This window comes from Oryctolagus cuniculus, chromosome 3 (genome assembly GCF_051225735.1).
Source record: "Oryctolagus cuniculus isolate XC-2025 breed Fujian yellow rabbit chromosome 3, ASM5122573v1, whole genome shotgun sequence".
Lineage (NCBI taxonomy): Eukaryota > Metazoa > Chordata > Mammalia > Lagomorpha > Leporidae > Oryctolagus > Oryctolagus cuniculus.
Window position 1 is genome coordinate 168,514,920 of NC_142869.1, and position 22,078 is coordinate 168,536,997.

Genomic DNA, 22,078 nt, shown 5'->3' on the forward strand with positions numbered 1-22,078 from the left:
ACCCAGCTGTCCTCTGTGTGTCCATCAGACATGGGTTCAGCGTGTAGCATCTGCCCAGCTTTCAAGAGCTTTATTCTTCTTGGCTTCCCGTGGACGAACGTGTTCTACTTAACGGACACCGTGATTGGAACATACTACTCCATAGGCCACGCAGAGATCCCAACACTCTCCACGAGCCACCCTCAGAATCATGGTGCCCTGGACCGAGCTGCTCTGCCGCCAATAGGAAGTATTCCAAAGTGCAGAAAAAGCCATCATCGCACCCTTTTATTCCCACAAAGCACTCAGTCTCCTCCCCTGTGCGCCCATTACGCTTCTCAGGATGGTAAACCGATGACCTGGTGCTGGGCGGGAGACAGCTGTCGCCCCTCTCCCTGTGGATCTAACCAGCTCCACACACCCCACTCTCCAGAGCTGTGTTTCCCTGCCAGCGGCAAGACTGGCAGTCTGGGATATGCCAAGTTCTTGGCTCTAAATTCCCAAACAAAACAGTATAGGAGGGAATTTGTGAGTTAGATGATTTGCAAACACTACAGCAAGTCACCGTGTAAACATTCGTTTTTGTGTACCTATTATTTCTCTCCGACAGTTACCTGGCTGCCATGCTGACAGTGCCAAAGTGTGCTGCTCCCGGTGATTCTTCCATTCACACTGAAATGAACGCAGCTTCTTGTATATCATGAAAAACAAACACACACCCCAAACAAAAAGCCATCATTAAACGGTGATCAGAGTATCTCAGTAATTACGGTAGGAGTATCTCAGTAATTACGGTAGGAGGGTCTCCACTCTCGCTGAGAATCAACATTGGGTCTACAGGTGTGTTCTCAAGTGTACACAAAGCTGTCATTCGGATGGAGCCAGCTCGGGAACTAGCATGAATCGGAAGCCACAGTCACGTCCCAGGACAAGCTCCTGCCGACTGTTCCGGGCATGCCCCACCCCAAACATCAGCTCCCCGAATAACCACACAGACCCCCAGCTTCGCTTGCTGGGTCTGACCCAGCGCATGTGGCGAGCAGCTCGACCCCTCACCGTCAGCTTACAGATGGGCACCTGCCATCTGCTTAAGAAGCGCGTGGCGGCTTGGTTTAGTCCCATTGCTGCTACGCGTGGTGAGAGGATCTGCACACAAATGCATCTCGTTTCACATCCTGTATTCCTAATCCTTTCGCTAAATTCTCTCCTCTGTAACCAAATAAACATCCTACATGACCGAAGACGTGGAGGTGACACCAGGGACAGCACCGGCGTTTGCTGGTCCCTGGAAGGAGCTCCTCATTCAGACCCAGGCCTGAAGCACCAGTCGGGAGCCTCAGCATGGGAAGTTTGAATGACAACGGAAAGGGGGGCAAACCCTGAAGGTTGGTTTTTTCTTAGCCTTGCGGGGTCACAGGGTCCTAACCGAGGTTATCAAATCTTGCCGGTGCCTCAGGCAGGATGACTCGGCCAACTCAGGGGATCTGGAGAGATCCTGTGGAAGCCAGCGACCCGAGACACAGCCTGCCCGAGGTTCTGCGAGGTGCCTTGGAGCTCTGCAGGGGAAAGGTACGGCACGAAGGCAGATGAGTACCGGTAGGAACCGTCTCAGTTCCCAGAAGCACAACCACCTGCCCCAGAGGAAGGAATGCACGAGGCCTCGAGGTACAATGCCGCTCTTTGTCAGAAAATATATTTATTATTGATAGCGAGTGAAGCGGAGATGTCAGTACTCACGGCAGAAGTCAAGGTTGCTTTCATATTGATAAAAACGCCTGACTTCACTTGCAATCATAAACATTATTCCAGTAAAAGAGGTACATTTTCTCTCCTTTTTGTCTTTTTACTTGCATGATCACAATAATAAGTTAAAATGAAATCGCTCTTACACAATCAACGAAGAAGAGAGAGAGAGAGAGGGAGAACCCAGGTGCCACAGCCTAGACAACCGCCCCGGGCAGGGCCGCGGGGCTCAAGCTCCCCTCTCTCCGCTCTGGGAGCCGAGGCCCAGCAGTGAGGGGACACAGTTTAGGGCTGGTAGAAATTGAAGAGAAAGTACAAAAAGGGGGAGAAGGCCGCTGGGGTCTTTTATTCATCATAAATGGGGTCCACGGACACTGTGCGGTGTCCTGGGATGACTGGTCCGGGATCTTGGCCGTGGCTTTTTCAATTGGTGCTGATCCGAGACGTGACATGATTCTGTTGACTCGACTTTCCGGGACTTCTCTTCGGGGGTCTTCTGTTTAAGTGGGTTATTTTGTTACTAGGAAAAAAAAAATGTTCCACCTCTGGAATTAATGTTGCGGGGGTTCCGTGCGTTCTGAGAGGTGACTACCCCCCCTTCTGCAGCACGCTCTGCAAGAGAAAGGACAAGGGTCACCACCCAAGGAGACAACTGTTCAGGACTGTTCATGTCCCTTCCCAAACGTCTGCTTCAAACACATAAACAACAGGGCAACCCAGGCTCAGAAGGACAACACCCTGCGTAAGCACCACTGCTTTATCAGGTCTAATGCCCCAGAGAAACCTCCACTCTGCCGTGCAAGCTGCAAAACCTAAGGATGCATGTGGTGGTGCCGGTGGTGCCGGGTGCTGGTGGTGCTGGGAATAGGGCTGGTGGCCACCGACTGGGAAAATACTGCCGAGGCAGTGTGGGGGCCGGGGGTGGATGGGGGGAGAGGGACTCTCTCCCAGACACGGCTCCCTCTGGGCAGCACACAGATGTCCGATGCACGCACAGCCAGCATCTAGCTCCAACAGCAGAGATCGTTCCTGCGTTGATTTTTATGGGTGGAGCTGAGCGGTGGTAGATAGGAAGGATTCTTTTTTTTTTTTTCCTAAAAAGATATTCTACTTAATTTGAAAAGCAAAATGAGAGAGAGAGAGAGAGAGAGAGAATGAATGAATGAATGAATCTTCCATCCATGGTTCATTCCCCAGATGGCTGCAACAGCCAGGCTGGGCCAGGCCAAAGCCAGGAGCCAGGAGCCTCTTCCGGGTCTCCTCTGCTGCCTTCCCAAAGCTCAGCAGCAGCAGGGTGGATTGCAACTTAAGCAGCTGGGACTCGAACCAGCAGCCACGGTGGGGAGGGGGGTGCTGGCGCCGCAGGGGGCGGCTTGATCTGTGCTACAGTGCCGGCCCCAGGAAGGATTCATAATTTTGAGCTCAAAACCCTCTATAACCAGCTGAGGCTGGGGGCTAAAAACTATGTTCTAGTGGGGAGAGGGGGGATGCAGAAAGAAGAAGAGAGAGAAATCTCCCATCTGCTGGTTCATTGTCCACATGCCTGCAAGTGCCAGGGCAGGGCCAGGCAGAAGCCAGGAACCAGGAGCTTCCTGCTGGTCTCCCATGTGGGTGCCAGGAACCCATGTACTTAGGCCATCACCACTGCCTCCCAGGTGCGTTATGCGGGCGTTCAAAGTGGTGACTCAGCCTTCTGCGCTACGATGCTCTCCCCACTTGGAAATCTGAGAAAAGCGACGCTTTGCCCTGTGGTTTCTCAGAAGAGGTCAAGGTTGTCTGGAGGTCATCTGCACACTCCCCTCCCCCTTCCTCTAGGCCTCCCTCAGCTCTCCAGCCACCCACACACCTGGCTCTTCGCTGAGCTCCTCCTAGGTGACCACTGCACTTGGATGTCAGGGGGAGAATCCAACACAGGCACACCCATGGAAAACTACAGAGTGACACTGCGTAAGAACTTGGTAAGCTTTATTTATTTTCTGAATGTATGGGAAATTATTTGACTAAATCACTTAACAGGGGGCTGGTGCTGTGGCGTAGTGGGTAAAGCTGGTTTGAGTCCCGGCTGCTCCACTTCTGATCCAGCTCCCTGCTAGTGCCCCTGGGAAAGTAGTGGAAGATGGTCCAAGTGCTTGGGCCCCTGCACCCATGAGGGAGACCGGTAAGAAGCTCCTGGCTCCTGGCTTTGGATTGGCCCAGCTCTGGCTGCTGTGGCCATTTGGGGAGTGAATGAACCAGTGGATGGAATTTCTCTCTCCCTTTCTCTGCTTCTGTTTTATAAATAAATAAATCTTAAAAAAAATTAAATAACACACATAGCCTAAATTCCAAAGGAGCTCAAGAATGCCCAGGACAAGGTAGCAGCTCCTTCCTCCCACTTCCAGGTTCTTGCGGCCCCAGCAGAGAAGGTAGGGGTAGCTCCGCCTGCACAGCGTGTCTGCGGCAGTGAAGGGAAATGTCCCAGAGGTCTCGCACTGCGGAGAGGATGTGCACAGGGGACTGGGACAGACAGAGAGGGTGAGTGCGGGGGCAAGCATTCACACAGGCGGGAACCAGCACGGCACCAGCCCGGCATGGGAGGGGACAGAGGAGAGAGAGGCCTCAGTGGACAGAGAGGCATGGGTTCAGGACGCTGCGCGAGAAAAAAGCATCAAAAGGACCCAGAACGGTGCCCAAAGAAACACGGGAAGCTGTCAAATCCCATGGGGGAGGCTGACCTGCCATCCTAGGCACAGCGCATGCAGCAGGAGATAGGGGAGGCGGGGGGACTGGGGAGGAGTGGGCTAGAGACCAAGCGAGGGTGGGAACGAGAAACAGAGGCAGGAAGAGCGAAGGGGGACTCAAGGCGCGGGTGGACCCATCAGAGACAGTGACAGACACAGGGGAGTCAGTGGCAGGGCCCAGCCGGGCAGTGAGCACCATGACTTGAAGTTCGGGTGTTGGGAGACGTCCTGGATGGAAATGTCTGGGAGGAAGCAGCAGCCTTGGGAAGAGATAGCGAAGGTCTCTAGGGGTGAAGAGTTAGATTGAGGAGCGAGTGACAAGGACTGGCGTGAATGGGGCAGGACAGAGCCCGGGGAGGGACACATGAGAGCGCTGAGTCGCAGAAGCCGGGGGCAGGCTGATCGCCCTGAAGCCCCGGCGCTCGCTGGCTTCTCAGCAGTCTGTGTCCACAGGGCACGCAGCCACAGGGCACTCAGCGCACAAGCTGCCTTAGACACCAGCAGAAGTGGTCACCAACGAGAAGGGCCCATCTGCACAGGACGTCACTCAGAGACGCTGCACGGGTCTGGGGCACACAGGAGACAGCAGGCCAAGCGGGAGGCTCCCTGTTATCGGATCAGCCACCTGAGTGCTGTGTTTGTGGGGAGTGGAATGCTGGCCACCTACCGGGCCAGGGTGTCACCGAGTCCCATTGGTCGCCCCTGCCCGGTGGCCTGCTCGGTGTGAAAGCCTCTCCAGTCACATGGGCGGGAGCTCTATAAATCCCCACGGTATACACAACTTGGCCACAACATCCCTAATGAAATACAGACTGGGAGCCGGTACCACACCGATCTACATGGAGCGTGTCCAGGGGCATTTCGCGACTGAAGCAAAGGAGCCGGTTGCGTGCTGACGTCACTTGGCTGCTCTTGTATTTGAGGAGTCGCCCACTCCCTACCTTCTTCAACCCACTGATGGAACCTTAAGGTGCTATCTGCCTGGTCAAGAGCCCACGGCCGTGCCTCTGCCTGTCACATGGGTCTTGGCGCCCTAAGGACAGCCGTGTGACAATGTACCTCTCTTTGCAAATGGTGCCCCACAACATGGTCAAAGGCAATAGTTGAGTGTGTGTTTTTATTTATTTTATTGATTTTTCAGAGCCTAGGGCTTCTTTTACCCCTTCTTTTCTGTTCTCTGCAGCCCCAATCAAACACGGTTGGGTATGTTTTGAGACAAATCCCATGATGCTGAGTACATTAGATTCGCTTTCTCAGGAGCAGTGGGCCAGGATAACGTAAAGGCAGCCGCAGAATATGTGAAACAGATGTGAAATGTACAAGCCCCCCCCCCCTCCCCCGCCTCAACCACATCCAGGGACATCCTGCTCCGTGCGTGACAGCTGCAACCTCACAGACACTGCAGCGCTGCGGCCGATTCACGCGTGGCTCCGAGGGGCCGGGAGAGCTGCAGGGGCAGCCCGGAAACCTGCTGTCAAACCGCACCCAAGGGTGTCAGGGGGCCACAAACCCGCCTCGCTTCTGCCAGGGACCTTAGTGAATACAATGGCAGGTTGGTAAACCGGCGAAGCGTGCCGCGTGATGATGGCACGGCAGCCTTGCCAGGAAACCGGCTCCAACCCAGGCCCTGGGAGGGGCTGGGCTCTGTGGCTCCCCCCCCACAGGGTCCCTGCTCAGAGGAGCTGTTGTCGGGCTGAATTTCAACGCTGCGTAAACTCAGCGCTGCATAAATTAACATAGGAAATCCCAGGAGGAGGAGGGAGACGCTTTGCTAACACTTGATCTGCATGCAGGGCAGGGGATTCCTGCCTCTGCTCATCACTGGCGGATCTGGGCCTGTGGGGAGGCCTTTCGTAAGCAGCAAGGTGGGGGCTCGGGGGTGGGGAGCACCCGAGGAGAGACGGGCCCAGCGCTCCAGCATGGGCACTGCGCTTCTCCCTAGTCTCATCTCCTTCAGGTGCCAGCCGCTGCGGCACCACAGACGGCTTGCACCGTCAGCCGAAACTGGGGCCTCTGAGACTTGTGTCACTGCCACTTCTTATTAAAATGGTCCTACTGCTTTCCTCAAATATTTTTTAAAGACTTATTTGAAAGGCAGAGTTACAGAGACAGAGGGAGAGCAGGATGGGGGGGAGAGAGAGAGAGAGAGAGAGAGGAAGAGGCGGTGGCGGTGGTGGGGGTGTGGGGGGAAGGTGTCACTCTCCCATCCGCTGGTTCACTCCTCAAATGGCTGCAATGGCCAGGGCTGGGTCAAGCTGAAGGCAGGAGTCTAGAACTCCATCCGGGTCTCTCACATGGGTGCAGGGACCCAAGTACTTGGGGTCATCTTCCACTGCCTTCCCAGGTGCATTAGCAGGGAGCTGGAATGGAAGCGGAGCAGCTGGGACTTGAACTGGTACACATATGGGATGGAGGCATCAGAGGCTGCAGCTTAACCTGCATGCCACCCCCACCCCCACCCCCTCCAGTGACTTCAGAATGGCAGCTCTCCTGGAAGGCTGGACTGGTCTTTCGTAGCACTGTGCCAGCCGCTGGCGGCCTCAATGCAATCACCAGACGTTGTGGCGACCGTGGGCTCTTCAGCAGTCATCGTGAGGATCAGTACCCCCGCTGTTAGTTAAAGAAGCCTCCACTCGAAGGCCCTGTCTCTGGGTGAGCTCATGCAGCTCCCCAGGAATTCAGACCTCGGCCGGCAGGGAACAGGCATGGGCGGGCAGGCCACCTCCCTGTGGGGAAGTTCAAAGGCGAGCACACTCTGGGACACACACAGTACCCAGGGTTCTACTCAGGAGAGGCAGGAACAGGGGCAGGCAGAGGAGGCTGGAGCTGTGAGGGGGAAACAGCCCGTCGGAGATGACTGTCAAGTGAGGCAGGAGGAAGGGCGGCCCATGAATCCAGAGAGGGCTTGGCCTGTGCAGCGCCTGGTGCCCCCACGACCCCAGAACTGGGCAGCGGCCTTCTGCTTCCATTTTCTGTCTCTCCCCCCTGCAAGAGCTGCCCTCTGTTCTTCCTGCTTTGCAGGAAACACACGCATGACTTTTTCCTCCTCCCTGGGTCTTGTTGTATATCTTCCATGATAAACGCTCTGTGCAGTATTCAAATTAAGTTACAAGTAATTAACCGCTGATACAATTTGCTGCAATAACAGACAACACAGAAACATACTGCAGCTCCACTTCTTGAAGCATGAGCACCAGGAAAGAAATACTTATTAAGAAAAATGAAAATTTATTACCATGGTAATATTTCTTCTATCAAACTCAGATTTAAAGAGAGAGAGAGAGAGAGAGAGAGAGAGAATGAGAATATCATAGAGCAAACTATTACTCCCAGAAAGTAGTTTAGAAAAGGACCCCTCGGAAGGGGAAGACTGGGATACTTGGCACCCAGTTTGCTTTGCCGTGACTCCAAATTCAAAGGCAGCCCCGGAGAAGGATGGGGAATCTCTTACGAAGCTCCCATGTGTCACCCTGTGCACCTGCAGCCCGGCCGGGAGATTCATAAATGTCGTTAGGTGCTGATGATGAAGCAGCAGCCTTCGTACACAATACAAACATGCCCCCACAGGCCTTCCCAGAGAGCTGAGCGTCTTGGTGCTCTCTGAGGGTGGGCCCTGCGTGAAGGTCGGGGGAGGGGCAGGGGGACTGGGAGCGAGCGGCAGAGCTGGGGAGGGTTGCTCACACCTGTGAGCTAAGCAGGGAACCCGGTCACCCTGGCCCAGCACCTCTTCCCTCCCACCAGGCCACGTGGCGCCAGGTGTGGCTCTGCATCCGGATCATCCAGTTTCCAGAGCCACAAGCTGGGGGCTGAGGGGGGTGGCGTGTGTGTGTGTGTGTGTGTGTGTGTGTGTGTTTTCTTTCCAGGGGCTCCTGCCCTTCCAGGTTATCATCCAGTTTGTTCCTCAGGCCAAGGATGCACTCCCATAGCTGGCCTCATCGGGCCTCCGCGGGATGGCTCGGACCAGTAGGTAGTGATGGCTTCTCATCCCCAGAAAGGGGGACAGCAAAGACCCAGCCTGGCCCCTGAAAGGCCATCGGGCTCCTGCCCGGCCGTCCTCAGGCTCCTGCGCACAGAGGCCCCTAGGAGCATGGTGAGGGTTGACACGCTCAGCCCCACCTCCAACCTCCAGTCAGAACCTCCAGGAATGGGGTCAGACCCTGGCACGTCAAACAAACTCCCCGGGTGATTCTGACGTCCACGTGCATCCACGATCCGACAGTCTAGGGAAGGGACCTGGTTTGGAGTCAAGCGTGGGCTATTTGGTGTGGCCTCGGCCCCGTTTACCGTCACTGAACTCTCTGGTGCCAGTTTTGCAAGGGGAACGATGAGCATCTGTAAGGTCCTTTTTAGCTCTGCTGCTCACTTATTAAAAGTTGCATACAGCACAGGAGTCATCTGAAAACAATGACGACACAGCTTGGCACTAGCTTTCTCGTCCAAGAACTCTGATTTCTAAGCAACAGCTCCTACTACATTTCCAGCACCTCTTAGTGCTCAGCATTACAGGACGATACCTGAATCCTGCCCTAACACACATCCAGGCTTTGGGGGAGATGGAATAGACTGTCCTTAAGAAGGTCGACAGAGGGGCCGGCGCCGTGGCGCGCTAGGTTAATCCTCCGCCTGCGGCACCGGCATCCCATATGGGCACCGGGTTCTAGTCCCAGTTGCTCCTCTTCCAGTCCAGCTCTCTGCTGTGGCCTGGGAGGGCAGTGGAGGATGGTCCAAGTGCTTGGACGCCTGAGACCAGAAGGAAGCACCTGGCTCCTGGCTTCAGATCGGCACAGCGCCGGCCATAGTGGCCATTTGGGGAGTGAACCAATGGAAGGAAGACCTTTCTCTCTCTCTCTCTGTCTATAACTCTATCTGTCAAATAAATAAATAAATAAATGAGGTCGACAGAAACTCATCCATGGCCAATTCTTCCAGGTACACTCATCGTGAGGACATCACTCATATTTGGGAAATGAGGGAACTGGAGTGTGTTAGCCTTGGGACAGAGAAATGTCACATTGGCCATGGCCACCTTTGTCACCATCCTGAGCTCACGCTCCTCACCACTGCCAGGTTCATTCCTTCCTTCTTTGCTTTTCTTTTTGTAGAAGGTTTATTTATTTGAAAGGCAGAGTGACAGAGTGACAGAGAGAAACACACACACACACACACACACGTGCACACAGAGATATCTTTCACTTGCTGGTTCACTCCCCAAATGGGCTGGACCAGGCTGAAGCCAAGAGCCTGGAACTCCATCCAAGTCTCCCGCATGGGTGGCAGGGATCCATGCACGTGGGCCTTCTTCGGCTACTTTCCCAGGCACATCAGCAGGGCGCTGGGTAGGGAGCAGAGCAGTGGAACGCACACCCGTGCTCCTATGGACAGGATGCAGGCCTCGCAGGTGGCAGCTTAACCTGCTGTGCTACCACTCTGGCCCCCAGGGACTTCTTGCTATCTGCACCCAGGCAGGCAGGAAGCACACAGGTCTAAGCGGGGAGGCTGCTTCACTCCCCAGGTGTGCTCACCTTGGTCCCTCCTTAAGCTGAGCTCTCAGCCAGCACTGGGTTAAACCTGTGCTGTGGCTCATGGCCTCCTGATTGCCCCAATGCATGACCACCTGTGTCCCCTGGGCGTCTGCCGAGACTGGCCTCTGTTCTGGTCCTCACATGTCCATGGTTCTTCTGGTCTAGGCTTCCCACTACACATCCCTCACTACCTGCAGCCCGCACTTCCCGGAATGAGCAGCATCATGGCGTGGCAGGAGCCCCGGGCTGGCGGGAGGCACCCCGTATTTCCTAACGGGGTTTATTAGCCGGCAGCCCACGTTCTGCCGGGCACGGCGGAGATAACTGCTTTTTCACTTCACTGACTTTACAGAAACTGTGAAACTGTTCCCAGGTTCATTCCCTGGCCTTGGCTTCCCCAGGGCTGTCAGCAGTGTGAACTCAAAGGGAGAGTGTGGAGCCGTGGGAGGCCAGGCAGCAGGCAGACCAGTCAGTCACAAGTGCAGCTCTGCCCGAGTGGGCGTTTGAGGCTGGCCGAGAAATCTGAGCAAAGCACGAAGACTGGAGGTCCTGCTGCCTCCGGAGTGTGCTCGTGCTCACTGCCTCCGGCTCCCAGGGACAGAGGAGGCTCAGTCTTGGGGCCACAGAGCAGCAAGGCCCTCAGCGTCACCGGGTTCAAGCTTTCAATTTGTCAAAGAAGAAAACCAAAGCCCAGGTCACCATGACCGGATGAGGGTGGCAGCACCGGCTTTTTCCATCAGCCGCATGTTCCCTGCAGGGAACATGACAGAACATTCTGGAAGAATCCAGTCAAGCTTTCTGTCCCTTCCTGTTTAATAGCAGCACTTGCGGGGGAAACGCTGAAGTGCTCAGAGTCACTGCCCCCAAAAAGCAGCCAGATCCCACAGGGCAATAGTGGGGTGGGGAGTGGGGAGTAGTTGGAGTGTGTATGGGGGGAGGTGTCCAGGGGGCAGAGACCCTGCAGATCTGGAAGCAAGCCCCTTCCCCCCCAACTCGGGTGCAGTAAGACAGAATGGGAACCCCCCACCCCAGGTGCAGCAAAGACTTTTCATGGTAAGAAAGTCCTAAGGCTGAGCAGATATGAGAGATTACAAAAGACATGGACGTCTGTATCAATTTCTGCTCTTCGTTTTTAAATGCTTTATCTCACAGAGCTGGTCGGCAGCTCTTAAGCCTTAGAAATAATAATTAGAGCAATTTAATGTCTCTTTATCCTTATGAAGAACACATAACTTAATATACTGGAAATAATAGTCTCAATGTTTCATGTCAACCCATGAGGAATTGTTTAAGAAGAGCCGGAGACTGATGAGCCTAAGTGGATGAATAAGAAGAAAGGGAAAGTTAGGCTGAGGGACATCCGGAGACCTTCCTATCAGTGAGGTGCGTTCGTCTGCAGGACAGTGCCCGCGGCAGCAGTGGACGCTCCGCTTACGGGCCGTGGGAGCGGAGCGGCCTTGGTGACTGGGACTGTCCCTCGTCAGAAAGGCACCCCAGGACATCATTGGGGACTCGTCTAGCCTGTTCTCTGGGTCTGACCGGAAGCCTGAGAAGAGGAGGTGGCCCTCCAGGAAAAGCCAAGATGGGCAGTGAAGGCCACGTAACTGCCCAGTCTCTTCTACCAAGGGGGCAGAGTTGGGGGGCACGAGGTCAGACGAACTCCACACGCAGCAAGGGGGCAATGTGGCATGGGAGGACCGCAAGTGGCTGTTTCGCGAGCCATGCCGGTGTGATCTTCCAGGGGGCAGCGCTCACCTGCCCCTCCGATCCCGGGCCCCACCATCCCACGCCCGTCTGAGACCTTGAGACTCCATGGCGGCTTCCCCAGCGCTCTCTCCCTGGCAGGCATCTGCACTCTCCCGTTCCCTCACTGCACTGCTCCTCTGACCGTGAACGGCGGGTGTCCCCTTCCACCCACACCCACCGCCACACCAGACACCACTTAGTCTACGTTGACACTGTGCTTTGTTTTGATTTGATGACAAGGTGCATCTCGGTCTGGCTGTTAAATTCACTGCCACGACTCTCCTGAGTTTCCATGCTCTCAACTGTGAAATGGTAAAAGTAAAACCACCTCTTATTTACATCTCAGGTTGTCATAAGAAACAGGTAAGAGAGCGGGTGTGAAATGACCTTGAAATCTTAAGAACTGCAGAAAAATAAAGCACTGCTGTTTCTTGGTTCTTGCTCATTTCAATGTCGCCTGTCTTAGGATTGAGGTTTTGTGGACTCATGTTTTTAATATTTCCTTGTATGACACATTTCCTAATAACTGAATTTAAGAGCTGGGAAAACAAATACCCCACATACACTAGCCAAAATTTACTGAGAAATTACTGGGGAGGGAGGGGGAGGAAGGAGGGTGATTTGGAATCATTTGCAATCATTTGATGCTTCTGGCTGATCTGTTTAGTTTCGGTATAAAGGAATGCAGCTCAGGAAGGAAGGTAAAAAATAAATGCTTTATATAAATGCAATCATCCCAGCATTCCCATTAAACCCAGAGAACAAGGCTCTAATGCACCACCTAACACTGACTTTGTCACAAGTTACCTTTATCTTATTCTGGAAATGCATGCCACCGGCCAACCTCACCAGGCTATGTGAAAATAATGCAACACACCCTATGCAGGCGGGATGGGCTCAATACTCCAAATCACACTGGGGAAACAGGCACGTACGGCAGACACCAGCGGTGGACCGCACGATGTCACGGCCTTCTTCTTTCTACTGGTTCACTACTCAGTCCCGCCTCAATAAGGTGCTGCTATTAAGTGAGGAAAAGCCCACGGTTATGGGTATTGACGTGGAGAGTTGAGGCCGATCAAAAGCTGCTTGACAAATAAAACACACTCACTTTCCATTAACAACGTTACTTCTCTGAAAGGCCTATAAAGAAAAGAATCCCTGACGTACTACTGAGAGTTATCCAAGTGCTGATGCAAGTGAGGACAGAAAAAAGCCATGGGCCAGGAGGCCTTTTAAAAAATAACGCAAACTTTTCATCAATCCTGAGGGTGTTTTTCCCCCCCACTAGTGTCACTGCTATTTTTTTGGTATCCAGACAATACCGCTCCTCCCACCAGATGGTTATGGGGTGTTAGGAATTTACACTGAGTGGCGTGATTCCAACTACAGCGGATTAGAGTGCATAAAGGCTCGCTCTGTGACTTAGATGCTGGGTTGAGTGGGGTTAGGAGGTCAATGCTAGGGAGTTTGCCGGCAGAGAGAAGCAAGGTTTCCAGCCATTTCCATCCGACGGTTACAGCAGTTAAATGCCAGGCAATTACGTGACCTACCGGAATGGGGACAATTTGCTTTAGGGTTTATCACTAGTTTTCTGAAGTGCATAAATTAGAGAAAATGCAAATCCTGGGAACATTCTATTGTTCTGATATGGAGGGTGAAGAGAAGAACGTGCCTATGGTGTAGCAAAGCAATGGGAATTCTCGCCCAAATCCTGTTTCTGTCATCCCTTTTCCTGGACAACTGAGAGGACTTCTAACAAGGGGTGCCATGATTGCATGGTGATCGGATGGTGCATTGCATTCCCTGTTTTTTAAGACCAGCTGCCCTGTAAGTAGACCTGCTGTTCATGGGCCCAAAGCTGTAGGCCTCTTAATTTATAGCCTTCCTCTCTGCTGGCTTTGAATACTGGCTTGCAAGTATGAGGCAATGCCCTCGAGAACACAATTAGTTGAGGACACATGTGCAGGGCGAGTGGGGAGAAGTGTCAGTTTAAGAGTCTCTTTGTTGCACAAGTGAGCTAGCTGAACACGAGGAGAATGCGCGTGGCAGCTCTGACCCAGCCAGCTCAGGACCGCCATTCTTGATGAGGACCACCTGAGTCTACCCAGCCTTTCCCCACACACATTAGCCCAGGGCATCCTCCCCTGTGCCCTGAGCCGCTGGGCTTTCCACTCCACCGGAGCCCAGCCAGCCCCCGGCTGGCACACTCACCTGTTTGGCATGATTCACACAGTGCATGTACTGGTTGGCCAGAGCAGAGCAGCTGAGGGTCTGGTGGGTGTTCTGGCGGTAACACTGGAGAATCCTCGCCTGCAGGTCAGCACACACTGGATGATACTCGTACCGCCTAAGGACAAAGACAGGGACCACTGAGACACGCGGCCTCCACTCAGGATACACAGAGTTACAGAATCTAGCAAATGTTAAAGAACATCTCAATGTGGTCAAGTGCAGAAAAAGATTCAATCATTTTCTTTAGAACTTTAAGGAAAGATATTCAAATTATTCCCATGATCAAAAACGTATACAAGGTAAATGAATTCTATGAAATGAGCTCCATCAACACAAGTCTCCCGAGGATGCTAGAACCTTCGCTTTTAAATCCACACCCAAACCTATGAATGGCGCCAGGACTCTTCGGCCTGGTCATCTGAGCCAGCAACGTGCAAGCTGTAACTTCTCTCTTCCATCTGCAGGTGCAGCTTTCAAATAAGATACAAGGTCAACAGACCCAGTTCCTCCCAAACAGTCCCTGCCGCCTCTTTATCCGTCACTCCCCAGCCAGAGGTAGGGCCAGACCCTCAAGCCAGAAGTCTCCCCAAAGAAACATCAATTTGAGTGGACGGTCACGTTCCCAGTCGGCACACTGCTGCAGCCTGGAAAAGTACGTTCAGGGTGGAGCCTTCTCTTCGTGTCTGCTCAGGCCGCTCTGGCCCGCAAACGCTCAGCAGTCTGGGAAACACCGACCCATACTTCAACACCACGCTCCAGCCTAACCTGTGTATAGATTCCATTAGCTCTTCCCTCCCTGCGAGGGTCTACCATACCCTTTTGGGTGACCCCACGGATCCCGTATTAACTTCTCTCGGCAAACACATAACCCCAAGCACACTGCTGTCCAGCAGAATTCGCTAGCCTATGTAAGAAGGACCCTGTCTTCTTTCCTTTGTGTCCTAAGCCCTTAGATATGGATCCTCCCCACACAAGTCAGACAATAAATGTGTTGAATGAATACAAATGAGTGGCAAGAAAACATTTTAAAATTCCCAGACTTAAAATTTTTGCCAATTGTACTTAAAAATCTCAGATTTTTAGATTGCTCTTAGTGAATATGATATTCCAAAGATAAATGGTTCCATAATGCTTATAATGTCCACTTGAAAAATCATAATAGCAACATAAACCAAATGAATTAGACAAGGGAAAAAAATTTCTTTGCTAAAATGGCAGGGGAACTTGGCTTATAAGGACCAAATACACACAGAGAAAACACATGATACCCTTTTTCATCTAGGAATTCATATTTGTTAAAAATTAGTTTTTTAATGCAAGAATCTTCCTTCTTATCAGTTCTTTTTCTGAAATTTAAATTTGTTATTTCCATAGTAATCTTGAAATAGCATTTTTTTCCATTTAATGGGTTCTAGGAAAGCCCTGGAGAACCTGGGCGACTATTTCCCATCAATAAGGAAACCCTTGGGTGACGATTTGTCTCCTCATTACTTTTATCCAACACACTAAGCTAATGTATATTTTGCGAGAATAGAAATGCAAAGTAAGATACCAGTCCCTGAGGGAATTTACTTCCTACTACCCTCTACAGAAACCAGAATACGGGGAGGGGCCGGGGGATAGTCCTACAAATTTTACCTAACATTGCCTTTACTTTTTCATTCATTACCTTACCACTTTGTCAAATACCTAAGGAGAGAATTTAAATCCAAGCCCAGGAGTTTCAATTCTTTTTAAGATTTCCAAGTTCAGATATCTGGGACTTTTTCTGGCCACAGATTTCCCTAATCCCCTCTGATGAACATCAGCATTTAAAAGGAGCCAGCTGTGCTGCGAGGGGATCGGGCACACTTAGCACTAACTGACTGATTATAGCCGGGCCTGCACCTGGATAAATACTGAATAAAATATGATTAAGCATCAGGTGAGTGGAACCCAGCAAACACATGACTAATGACTCTAATGGCTCACAGGAAAGCAGGGTGACATCTACTCCAGTGCTGACAATTGATTGTGTTTCTGAGGCATCTCTGATTTAAAAGCAGGGGAAGGAGGTGGGGGGGACGCACAGGGCAGGAGATTGGAACAAACCTGATCAGATAGGAGGAAAAGCTTGTAAGAATGAGCCCCCACCCACGTGCTGCACATCAGAAAGAAGACAGCATTTTTTTTTTCAAAAATACTATTCATAATGAAATAATTTTGTTTCATGCTACAGACTCCTTCGAAAAAGAAAATTTAAGTTGTACGTAAGCATCTACCCTGAGATGAGCTATTAGCATGCAAGTTAAAGTCCATGAGTTATTTATGATTTGATATGTGTCAAAATATACTTTTATCACCACAAATCAATACCATTCACTTCCAGGGCCCTTGATTTCTTGCCTGGCAGTCTGGGGGGTGGGGTGGGGTGTGCTCTGTGTGTGTGTGTGTGTATACACGCGCCTGCATGTGAGACCACTTGAAATCCTTTCTGCACACATTTCAACCTGCATTGTTGATTAGACGCAGAGCAGGGCAACGGCGGTGGAGATCAGCTCCTGGAGTAGACTCTGGTACATTCTTCTTGGATTAATCTGTTAAGGGCCAAGCTCTGCCTCTGTATTGATCTGTGATGCGTGTTATGCTGCCCTAATGCACGGTTCTCACTTTGGGAAAATGCTAAACGAGATTACCGGCTAACATTAGGAGGCCATAAAGCACAAGCCATGGCACTTCCCATCCAGGAAAAGGGTTTCAAAGACATTTCCAGGATGCATTATGATAAAGCCGCCGCACAGGCGTGGAGTCAGCAATTGACTTCTATTGACTGCTTTCCTTTCTGCTGATGGACAAGTCACTGTTGGGGGAAAATAACAAGAGGCAGAATCTCAAGATACCTACGAAGGAAAACTAAATCTCTAGCTGCAAAGGACGTTTCAACGATGCAATTTCAATGTGTGTAAGGAAGATTCTAGAAGGCAATGGTGAATGACAATGTTAAGAGAATGGTGAAATGTACAGATCTGGAGAACCCCGAACAATAGTGGACAACAGAGAAGATGTAATAGTTATCCCAAAACCTGTTTAGCCAAAACGCACTGGTGGAATCGAGCTGACCTTTGAAAATACACATTTATCGAAAACAATTAAGAAAAAACTGAGTTTTGTGGTCCCTTGAAATGACAGGGGACTTTCAAGGGTCTCACCACGGGTACATCTATCTTTAGATTTATTTTATTTGTTTGAACCACAGAGTTAGAGAGAGAGAGAGGAAGAGACAAAGAGATCTTCCATCTGTTGGTCCACTCCCCAGATGGCTTCAGCAGCCAGGGCTGGACCAGGCAGAAGCCAGGAGCTCAGCAGCTTCAGCCAGATCTCCCACACAGGTGCAAGGACCCCAAGTACTTGCGTTATCTACAGCTGCTTTCCCAGCTGCATTAGTATGGACTGGATTGCAAGCAGAACAGCCGAGACTTCAACCAGTGCCCAAACGGGATGCCGGTGTTGTGGACAGCGGCTTCACCTTCTGTGCCACGACCCCGGCTTCGCTCTCTTGCTCGCTTGCTCTCTTGCTTTTGCTCTCGGTTCCTTCTTCTTCCAAGCTCTAGGAGCTCTGCCCTCTGCGGGAGCCCTTCCACCCCCTCACAGCGGCATTTGGGGCCAGGCAAGCTGCTGACAGCCTGTGAAGGCAGCATCGGAGTCCCAAAGATTCAACCTGAGAACAGAATCAAAAGAAGAGCTCCTTGCAGGGATTCTGTAGCTGGGAGAGCATTTCTGTTCTTTTGTCTAATGCTAGTATTTGCTTAAAAAGCATGGAAGCAAATATATCCAAGCCTTTTTCTCACTGGCCTGAAAAGTGTCTTTGGAAAAAGAGAAGGACACAAACACACATTACGGCTGTGGCTACTGGTTCAATGCTTCAGCTAACATGGTGATACACAGAAATGATTACTACCATTTCTGCTGATTTCCTTTGGAGACATTTTTATAAATTCCATTAACTGGTCAAAGAGAAGTGAACATATTCTTGATGAAAATGAAGGTGACTTCAGCAGTGTTCAGAACTCACCTCTTAAGGCCCCCAGACAGACCACCCTGGGTTATCTGCTATACAGCCTTCTGTGGACTGACTGCTGCCTGTCCTACTTCCGCAACTTAGAAACATCTTTGATGTGGGTCTGAGCTTTACATTTCAAGGAAGCTACTGCCCCATCTCCTTAGCTCTGCTAATAGAAATGGCCAGGACACTTAGGTAACCTCAAAGAAGAGGAAAACTGGGAGACAGTCACACCACTGTCCACTCGGGGTGGGGGGGGCAGGGGAGCCAGGTAATAAGAAGTCGTCCACAGCTATGGTCCCTAACGCTCTTGGGGTTACAAAACTTGTTCATCTTGACTCCAGGCACATGCACAAAAGGATCCTCTCCTTGTATTCAGGCCTGAATTCCTGGAGAGTCCACAGGTCCTCTGATGCAACACCAGACGGGACGGGGGGTGGGGTGCCCTTGATTATACGTATGGCTGCTCCTAGAAAAAACTGTGGCTTGACGCTGCATCCTATGTGAGATCAGGCAGCCTCACAACAAGGAATGTGCTGAAAGCAGGCACGGAACCCAGTCATGGAGTCAGCTCTTTGAACATCATTCCTGTGGTGCAATCCAAAGTTCCGATTTTATCCTGTACTAATAAACTTTTCATTCAATGGGAAGCCCAGGAGCCAGGATTTCTGCTGTCCTTTTGTAAACACACACACACACACACACACACACACAACCAAAGCTACTACTATATGCACACTGCCAAAATTAAAAAAAAAATGTAAAAATCCACTCATTCTCTGGTATAATAAGGTTATTGTAAAATGAAATGCAAAAGAGGAAATTATGCATTCATCATGTAATTTTTCGCATTTTCATTGTATGTAAAGTTACAATATCCTACTACTCAGAATAAAATGTAAACGGCCTCTTTCTATGACACCAAGATCTGAGCGAGAACAATTTCAAGCTCTTGTGATGTTCTTAGTAACTGATAACCGTTTTCCTAATAATGTTCCTATCGAATTTCTGCAGTCACACTTTGGAGGCCAAACATCGCCGGAAGTTGCCTGCTTTCTTCCTCTCTATTGGTTTTCACATTTACTTCCTGATATAATTTCCTAAAACATAAACACAGAGCCCCCTCCCTCCAACTCCCAGATTCCTACTCCTGGCATGACAAATGTTACTTATATTGCACTGTCTGTCATTGCAATGCGAAAAATGACAAGAGGCCTTGGAGGCTACCAGAGAAGGGGACAGTGACCTTGGCTACACCTGATTCAGCCCCTAGTTCAGTGACCCAGTCACACTGAGAGCAGAGCATCACGCATCACGAGTGTCTATCACCCAAGGAACAGACTTCACTTGGCTGTTCTCAAAGTCAGTGTTGGCTGATGTACGACACAGGGTAAGGACTTCTACCCTGGAAAACCAAGGCTCGAGGGAGCAGCACCTACTGAAAACACTTTAATTCCAATCTACTCTGGAAAAAGATGTTAAGGCCACAACTCAGTAATCTGGACCCACAGCGGGAGGCTGGCCTACAGGGAGGGAGGGGGAGGAACTACCTGAAGAGTTCAGGACACTGAGAAAAAGTGGGAAAACCCTACAGGCGGGATCTCAGGCCACCTGTATGACTAACACAAGCCACACAGCCCTGTTCACACATAGCTACTGTTCTTACGGCACCTGGCCTGACATGTCCTCAGCCTGAGTATAAAAACCCCTAAATATAGGGCGAATAAAAAACTTCTGGTTTTGCAATATGTGTTCTCTTATTCAATACTATTGGGTACTTGAAATTGATGGCAGCAGGGGAACAAGCCAGGGGGCATGGGTGTCCTGGTGACAGCTGTGGGGCTGGGGTGCAGCACACAGCAATGCACTCGGATACCACGGGACACCCGGGTGCCTGGTTTCTTTTCCGGAGGCCACAGTTCTCACTACTGCTTGCACCCTGCCGGCTGCACCACGCCCTCCCTCAGTGCAGTCCTGCTGCCATGGGCTCAACAGGTGCAGCTGAAGTGCTGGACAGCGCCTACTCCCTGTGGGGGGCCTTGGCTTAGGAAAACAGGGCATTTTCTACCACTTCTCCAAAAAATACGGGCCTCCACAGTGTTGTTTCATAAACAATTTCTTAAAATCAGGAGGCATTGAGAGGCTAACAGTGACTTAGGATCAGTAGAAAATTTTTTCTTTAGAAAGTTCCCCCAAGTAACAGTGCCTTTCATTGACAAGAAATTAGTAATTTATTCAGACAAAAACATCTGTGAAGTCTGGCAGAAAAAACAACCCATTGGCTCAATTTTGCCTTCTACCATACCATGGAATTTTTGACTTATATTTGGGCCTGTACATCATAATTTCTATTCCTAAAAAGAGAGGTAACATGGTTTTTATTTTCATAAAGTATACTTGGAAGAGGCAACAAAAATATGCAGAGTTTGAGGACACAGAACATATCTAGTGCCGATATTAGCTCAACCTGGAAGGACTGTAAATCAACTTCTGGATCACACTTAGGACAACCAAGTACAAAAGAGTTGTTATCTCCTCAAATTCCCAAAGTTTTCCCATCACTCAAAACTCTACAGCTGCCCTCCTGTCCTCTAGAGAGGGCTGAGCCCTCCCTGCCTCCATGTGTGTGTTAGCAAGGCTGCAATCTCTTTACTGCTTAGTGCTGTTACTGTAGTAAGAACGGGCACTGGCAGGATGCTGGGCAGCAGCATGACCTCCATGTACAAAGCAGGAATAAGATAAAATCAGAGGCCACAGAAGTGGCCCTGGGTTACAAGATCTGAAGTCCTGGGAGGAGTATTCTCCCTCCTTTCAATAGACTTACAGGATATAGACTGAAGAGATGTTAGGGCCAAACATTTGCTTTTTAATCTCCAAAGGGTATATCAATGTGTGAATGAGGCCAAGTGATAATAATACACATCAAAACGTTTTGATTTGAATATCTCAATCAGGTTTCAGAGCCAAATAAGGCTTTATTGCTGTTATTGTTATTTTTAAAGAAAAACATGGTATCTACTGTCCTGATTTTATAAAGCAATTTTAATTAGACAACTTAGAAAACGTTAAATGTGAACATATACAATGCATCGACTTTAGATTTTTTTCCTTAAGTGCCTGTATCTATATATTATATTTAACTTATGCCAACACAAGCTCAAGACTATTTTATGCCCCAGGTTCTGTGAGTTAGTTCCTTTCCTCCAGGCTGCTATTTTGGAATGCTCACCAAAGCTGGTGTATGAATGGGAAGGATGAGGACTGGCTGGTCTGTCCGTTCATTCATCCATCCATCTACTCAAGTGTGTGATTCTACTCAAGGAACAAGTGTGATTAAGTCACAGACGTTTATTAAACATCATCCTGAGCCATTTGCTCTGACGGTGCTAGGTCAGCCGTGCGTGGTCTTTGCTGATAGCCAACTCCTGGTGCGGAGGGGCGTACGGAAGGCCTTCTCACAGGATCAATAGGTAACTGTGTTGGAAATGTTGTGCCGGGTACAGAGGTCTGCTTTTAGCTGTGACCCAAACTGAATGACAAAAGTGAGGACTGGCCTCAAGATTTCTGGACGTAACTTTCAAGCCAGCAGGGAGATCTGTCCGGTGTATCTAGACTATAGGAACAGACAGAGAGATGGGGAGGAGACGTCTCCTTTGATCCCGGGTCACGGATACCTACACACCCTGGTGACCACAGCTTCCAGACTCTCCAGCTCTCTGCCACCAAAGTTCAGTGTTTGCGTTCACAACACTGACTAACACAAGTTCGGTTTGCGCAGGTGGGAGCAGCTGGGTATAGCTGGAGTTTCTTAAGTTCTCTGAGTCAACTAGGGAATTCACAAGGGAATAATCAGAAGCCAGGAGCCAAGCTTCAGCCCTGCAAGCAATGCAGGGGTGTGTGGGGGGCAAGTCCCCAGCTGCAGGGGGGCTCTGGTGACATGCGTCAAAGGGTGCCACTCTTGCTCTCTGTCTTTACTGTCTTCTCTACTGCGACTGGCATCTGTAACCACTCTACTGCTTTATTGCTTGGTATGTTGCAGAGGAAACTGGGTAAATGGGTCCTGGAAAGAGCTGGGAATAGACGAAAGAGGTAAA

General features: G+C 50.6%; 1 protein-coding gene across 9 annotated transcripts in view; it reads right to left on the reverse strand.

Moving 5' to 3' along the window:
• Nucleotides 1-1,645: 1,645 nt before the first annotated feature.
• Nucleotides 1,646-22,078, reverse strand: part of CHCHD3 (coiled-coil-helix-coiled-coil-helix domain containing 3) — a 280,912-nt gene continuing 260,479 nt past the window's right edge. For 3 of the 9 annotated variants that reach the window (XM_089328628.1, XM_070071323.2, XM_008258131.4), the window contains 2 exons: nt 13,925-14,060; nt 1,646-2,242 (listed from right to left, as the gene is read on the reverse strand). In XM_089328628.1, the coding sequence (XP_089184754.1) occupies nt 2,240-2,242; nt 13,925-14,060 (139 nt within the window). In that variant the 3' untranslated portion in view covers nt 1,646-2,239. Of the gene's footprint in view, nt 2,335-13,924; nt 14,061-17,450; nt 17,643-22,078 lie in introns of those variants that run through there. The other 6 variants (XM_089328627.1, XM_008258130.4, XM_008258129.4 and 3 more) reach the window with 3 other exon arrangements.